Source organism: Chionomys nivalis, chromosome X (assembly GCF_950005125.1).
Source record: "Chionomys nivalis chromosome X, mChiNiv1.1, whole genome shotgun sequence".
NCBI classification, from domain to species: domain Eukaryota; kingdom Metazoa; phylum Chordata; class Mammalia; order Rodentia; family Cricetidae; genus Chionomys; species Chionomys nivalis.
In genome coordinates, this window is record NC_080112.1 from 115876489 (window position 1) to 115882979 (window position 6491).

The window sequence follows — 6491 nt, forward strand, 5'->3', positions numbered from 1 at the left end:
GAAAGGAACGACTTCTGCCTCAACAAACAGCACCGTGGACACCTACCTGGACACCCTAGGGGATTCCCAGGGTGCCTCGAGGCACCCACTTGCCTACCATTGAGACTGTATGCATGGACACAAGTGCTCTGTGCTGCACACTGTGCACGGGGGAAGATGATAAAGACTTGGAGAAGAAGGGAGACACTAGATCTCAGCCCTGAAGTTAAAAGGCTGCCTTCGAGAAACAGAAATTTCTCTTCCAGTTCTGGGATTCATCTGAAAACCTTCCATGTCACCCTCAGTGCATACGTGGTTCCCTCTAAGAACACTCAGTGTCCCCTTTTCTCCCAAACCAAGGCAGCACTGGCTTTGCTATGCTGCCAGTCTCCTATCTGTGTTCCCATGACTGCATGGACACTTGTCCCTGCCTTGGTCTGACGAATACCCCATTGGGAGAAGATGGTTCCTAGCCCTGAGTGCACGATGCTTCTTTGCTTCTTTCCAGCTATCTCTTAACCTGCTGGCACTGTGACTGTTGATACCTCGTCATGAAAACCGGGGCTAAAGGACAAACCCTGCCTTGACAAACAAACAGGACAGCAAGTAAGAAGACAGACACTGCAGAAAGAAGTTTCCAGGGTCCTTGAGTTTGCAGTGCTTGAGAAGCCGAAGAAACCAGATCCCTGGGAAGTCCAGATCACTCTCCAACAAAAACTCAAATGTATTTCCTACTTCCAAATGTTCTTATTCAAAGCAATGTTTCTAATTCCAACGTCACTATAAATTAATAAAATATACAGACCATAGTACGTGGTGGTTGATCAATTGATTTATGAGAAAGACAGTTCCACAGGTCTGTTTGTGTGTGTGTGTGTGTGTGTGTGTCTGAGTGTGTCTGTTTGTGTGTCTGAGATAGAGAGAGAGAGACAGAGAGACAGAGAGACAAGGAAACAGAGAGAGAGATCTTGGCGGTGGGGCATGCCTGTCTCCAGGTGAAAGCAGTTGTCTCAGGAGTTGAAGCCTACACTCAGAAACAGAGAAAGTTCAAAAGTAAGCTGGGCTACACTGGGCAATGTGGAAGAAATCTAAAGAAAAGCATGGCCAGAGAGATGGCTCAGCACTTAGGATAAAGGTTCCCTCTCAACATTTGTGGGGAGAATTTGTGAGGGGTCAATTGACCTTTTCCACGGGTCCCAAATAAGAGAACCTGCACATTGACATCCCCATTCCTAATCCTGGTGAAATGATACTTATGAGGAAGCAACAGAAATAATTTTATGGTTGGTTCAAGACAGCACAAGGACCTGTATTCCAGACCCCAGACATTAGGCCTTGAGAACCACCGACATAAAGGACTTGGTGCTCTTGCAGCAATCACCCTTAATGATACCAGAGGATGGACACCCTCTCCGTCCCAGGCTCTTTCATGCCTGCAGTACACAAAACCAAACACGGGCACACACACACATGCATGTGAACTTAAAATATAATGAAGAAATTACCAGTGAAGAGAATAATGAATAAAATAAGAGGGTAAGAAGCCCTTCACAGACAGAGCGTGTGTGGTGGATAGACTTGCTTCTCAACTGGACAGCTCCTGGAATTACCTGAAACTCCAGATTAAGTTAATTACCACATCTTCAGTCAGGTTAATCCTAGGCTATTTGTCTTTATTGAATCACTTGAAGTGGGGGAGCCCCACCCTTAATCCAGTCCTTTCCCAGTGGAGAGATCGCAAGCATAGCAAGTGAAGGCACTACAGGCATTCCAGTCTTTGGGAGGAGGAGACAGTCAATCCCAAAACCAAGTTTAATCCTCATTCCATCCTGTGTTTTATGGCAAATGGATTGTTTGCAGGACTTGTTGAAAAGAAGAAATGCTAAAGGGACTTCAAACATACTTAGCACACACGGGGCAATAATTAGGGAAAGAAACAGAGCCTCTGAGAGAAGAGCTTGGCGGGGCATGAATGAAATCAAAATCTATTTCTCACGGGTGTCATAATGTCATAATGATAGCTCATATTTTGTACAGATGGTAGGAGAAGGAAAGAATAAGAGAAGGGGAAATGTTTGGGGATACTTTGAAAACGATTACTTGCAAGGGCAGAGAGAATGGTCACAGGACCATCTTCCTCTCTTTTAAGACAGTTTTGAATTGGCTATCAATATCCGCATGTAGTAAATACAGAGTGATGTCATTTAGGTGGTGAAGAAATTTCAATGAAAATGCAACTGAGAAAGTGTGGCCACTTCTCCTATCAACTGACATCCACACTGCAGGAACACGGCATACCAGACTGGGTTAGCTGAATGCCATTAGGTATAAAAAAATAAAACACATACATGCTTGCATGCGTGCATGCATGCATACACAATCCTCAGAAGGGGCAGGAACGTGGCACTGATAGGTCGTGCTTCTCAATCATGTGTGAGAATAAGCTAGAAGAGGACAGAGGCAAAGAATGAGAAAGAGAGAGGGAGGGAGAAGGAAGACAGTCGTAAAGAGTAAACATGGTTTCACGTGTCAAACAGACAAAACACAACAACATGATAGAAATGGAAGGGAGGATATCAAAGTTTCCACTGTTACAGGTCTGCGCTTAATTGCCATTTTCAATACCAACAAGTTATCCTCTTTGAAAGTTTTCTTTCCCACCTCTGTGACGTGGGAGGATCAACTGAATGTTGGAGACGTGATTTCACCATTGCAGGCTAGCCTTGAACTCATTGTGAACACAGACTGACCCAGTACATTATGGGTGTGCTAAAGTATTCACATTGATCCTTTTGGATTTCAATAGGGGATCGAGCCCATCGGCATCCAGCATGCTTGACAAACACACTATCGTTGAGGTATCACCTTGGATCAAATATTTACACTCAATGACTATCGTGTCCCTGTGGATTTACAATTCGAAAAAGCCATACATATATATGAGAGAGAGAGTGATCTCTTCTTATTAACAATCTTGACCTCCAATGAAAACCCTAAGCATCATTTTGTTAATTTTCCATTTCAAAATTAGCATTTGCTAATTAAGAAAATCTCTAGGACCTGTTAGGCATGGGTGGGACAAGGATGTCATGAGACTGTGGTAGGGGGTGGGAAAAGAGTTCTCATGTGTTTGTGTATGTATGTTTACCAAAGAAAGGCATTACAGACCATAGCATATCCAAAGGTTAATTTCTTCTCTGATCCACTAGCAACAATGACCACAACACACACACACACACAAACACAAGTAGGCAGGCCCACTCATGCCCAGGTTCACACAAGTGGATTCCTGAAGGTTCCCTCCCTCGGCCCCTCCCTGCATGGGCGGCGCTTCCTCGGAAACAAGGCTTATATATGGATCAGCCAGTCAACCTGACTGCATCCACTCTGTCCCAGAGAGTCCACAGAGTGTCTTGCAGTAAACCACCTGCAAAGGACCTTGTCTTGCTCCCGGAACCAGAGGCAAGAGTGTATTGGCACCAATATGCTGCGGATGGCGCCAGAAAGCCCCAATGCCTACCAGATGCCCCTTTGGGCCCCGCAGCCAGAAGAAGCCCACGCTGCCAATCGGCGCTGCCTCCAGGAGCCTGCTGGCTTGTGGTCGCTGGTACAGCCAGACCTGGAAGAATCCGCCAGGCCTGCCAGCGAGGAGCTCACCTCCACGGTGTTCGTTCCCACTGGCTGTGCCATGAAACTACACCTGGAAGGCATCGACTTGCTTCTGGAGCCAGACCCTGGCTCGGTCATGCGAGTGTCGCTACCCGGACACACCATCCTATTGGTCCCCGAGGACCTCCAAGCCTCCTCCCAACAAGAACAGCCTGTGTTCTGGCCCACAGCCTTGCAGGAGGCCGCTGTCCTTGACATGCCCCAGGACCACCACGTCTGTGCCCTACACCTGGGATATAATAGTGCATCTCTACCATACATCCAAGGCTTTGCAAATGTCCCTGGTCCACATGAAGACTCTCAGGAAGACTTTGTGATGCCGCTGATGAATGATCCAAGTCTCATGGCCCCAGAAATCCTTTCGCCCTTCAGGGGCATGTTCAGCCCCATGTTTCCGTGTCCAATGCCATATCCTTGGAGTGAAAACTGCCCTCCTAGTGCAGGGAGATATGCTCCCTGGTCTGTCTGGAGCCTCCAAGACAGCATACTGTGCCCTCTGCCCGGCTCTCCACTGCAGCCTCTCCCTCCTTCTCCTCCTCCAAGTCCCGAAGAACAGGCCTCTCAGAGTCGTCAGAAGCCTCCAATGGCTAGGCGCAAGGCCCAGAGGCGACTAGTCTTCTAGGAAAGGAACGACTTCTGCCTCAACAAACAGCACCGTGGACACCTACCTGGACACCCTAGGGGATTCCCAGGGTGCCTCGAGGCACCCACTTGCCTACCATTGAGACTGTATGCATGGACACAAGTGCTCTGTGCTGCACACTGTGCACGGGGGAAGATGATAAAGACTTGGAGAAGAAGGGAGACACTAGATCTCACCCCTGAAGTTAAAAGGCTTCCTTCGAGAAACAGAAATTTCTCTTCCAGTTCTGGGATTCATCTGAAAACCTTCCATGTCACCCTCAGTGCATATGTGGTTCCCTCTAAGAACACTCAGTGTCCCCTTTTCTCCCAAACCAAGGCAGCACTGGCTTTGCTATGCTACCAGTCTCCTATCTGTTTTCCCCTGACTGCATGGACACTTGTCCCTGCCTTGGTCTGACAAATACCCCATTGGGAGAAGATGGTTCCTAGCCCTGAGTGCACGATGCTTCTCTGCTTCTTTCCAGCTATCCCTTAACCTGCTGGCACTGTGACTGTTGATACCTCGTCATGAAAACCGGGGCTAAAGGACAAACCCTGCCTTGAAAAACAAACAGGACAGCAAGTAAGAGGACAGACACTGCAGAAAGAAGTTTCCAGGGTCCTTGAGTTTGCAGTGCTTGAGAAGCCGAAGAAACCAGATCCCTGGGAAGTCCAGATCACTCTCCAACAAAATCTCAAATGTATTTCCTACTTCCAAATGTTCTCATTCAAAGCAATGTTTCTAATTCCAACGTCACTATAAATTAATAAAATATACAGACCATAGTACGTGGTGGTTGATCAATTGATTTATGAGAAAGACAGTTCCACAGGTCTGTTTGTGTGTGTGTGTGTGTGTGTCTGAGTGTGTCTGTTTGTGTGTCTAAGATAGAGAGAGAGAGACAGAGAGAGACAGAGAGACAGAGAGACAAGGAAACAGAGAGAGAGATCTAGGCGGTGGGGCATGCCTGTCTCCAGGTGAAAGCACTTGTCTCAGGAGTTGAAGCCTACACTCAGAAACAGAGAAAGTTCAAAAGTAAGCTGGGCTACACTGGGCAATGTGGAAGAAATCTAAAGAAAAGCATGGCCAGAGAGATGGCTCAGCACTTAGGATAAAGGTTCTCTCTCAACATTTGTGGGGAGAATTCGTGAGGGGTCAATTGACCTTTTCCACGGGTCCCAAATAAAAGAACCTGCACATTGACATCCCCATTCCTAATCCTGGTGAAATGATACTTATGAGGAAGCAACAGAAATAATTTTATGGTTGGTTCAAGACAGCATAAGGACCTGTATTCAAGACCCCAGACATTAGGAAGCTTGAGAACCACTGACATCAAAGGACTTGGTGCTCTTGCAGCACCCACATGAAGAGGACCCTTAATGATACCAGAGGATGGACACCCTCTCCATCCCAGGCTCTTTCATGCCTGCAGTACACAAAACCAAACACGGGCACACACACACATGCATGTGAACTTAAAAAATAATGAAGAAATTACCGGTGAAGAGAGTAATGAATAAAATAAGAGGGTAAGAAGCCCTTCACAGACAGAGCGTGTGTGGTGGATAGACTTGCTTCTCAACTGGACAGCTCCTGGAATTACCTGAAACTCCAGATTACGTTAATTACCACATCTTCAGCCAGGTTAATCCTAGGCTATTTGTCTTTATTGAATCACTTGAAGTGGGGGAGCCCCACCCTTAATCTAGTCCTTTCCCAGTGGAGAGATCGCAAGCATAGCAAGTGAAGGCACTACAGGCATTCCAGTCTTTGGGAGGAGGAGACAGTCAATCCCAAAACCAAGTTTAATCCTCATTCCATCCTGTGTTTTATGGCGAATGGATTGTTTGCAGGACTTGTTGAAAAGAAGAAATGCTAAAGGGACTTCAAACATACTTAGCACACACGGGGCAATAATTAGGGAAAGAAACAGAGCCTCTGAGAGAAGAGCTTGGCGGGGCATGAATGAAATCAAAATCTATTTCTCACGGGTGTCATAATGTCATAATGATAGCTCGTATTTTGTACAGATGGTAGGAGAAGGAAAGAATAAGAGAAGGGGAAATGTTTGGGGATACTTTGAAAACGATTACTTGCAAGGGCAGAGAGAATGGTCACAGGACCATCTTCCTCTCTTTTAAGACAGTTTTGAATTGGCTATCAATATCCGCATGTAGTAAATACAGAGTGATGTCATTTAGGTGGTGAAGAAATT

At 46.4% G+C, this 6491-nt stretch overlaps 1 protein-coding gene across 1 annotated transcript; it reads left to right on the top strand.

The window, feature by feature from the left end:
- Positions 1 to 3472: 3472 nt before the first annotated feature.
- LOC130868580 (proline-rich protein 23A3-like) lies at positions 3473 to 4270 on the top strand. The gene has a single exon (XM_057760740.1). The coding sequence runs from the start codon at positions 3473 to 3475 to the stop codon at positions 4268 to 4270; it is 798 nt and encodes a 265-aa protein (XP_057616723.1).
- The last annotated feature ends 2221 nt before the right edge of the window (positions 4271 to 6491 follow it).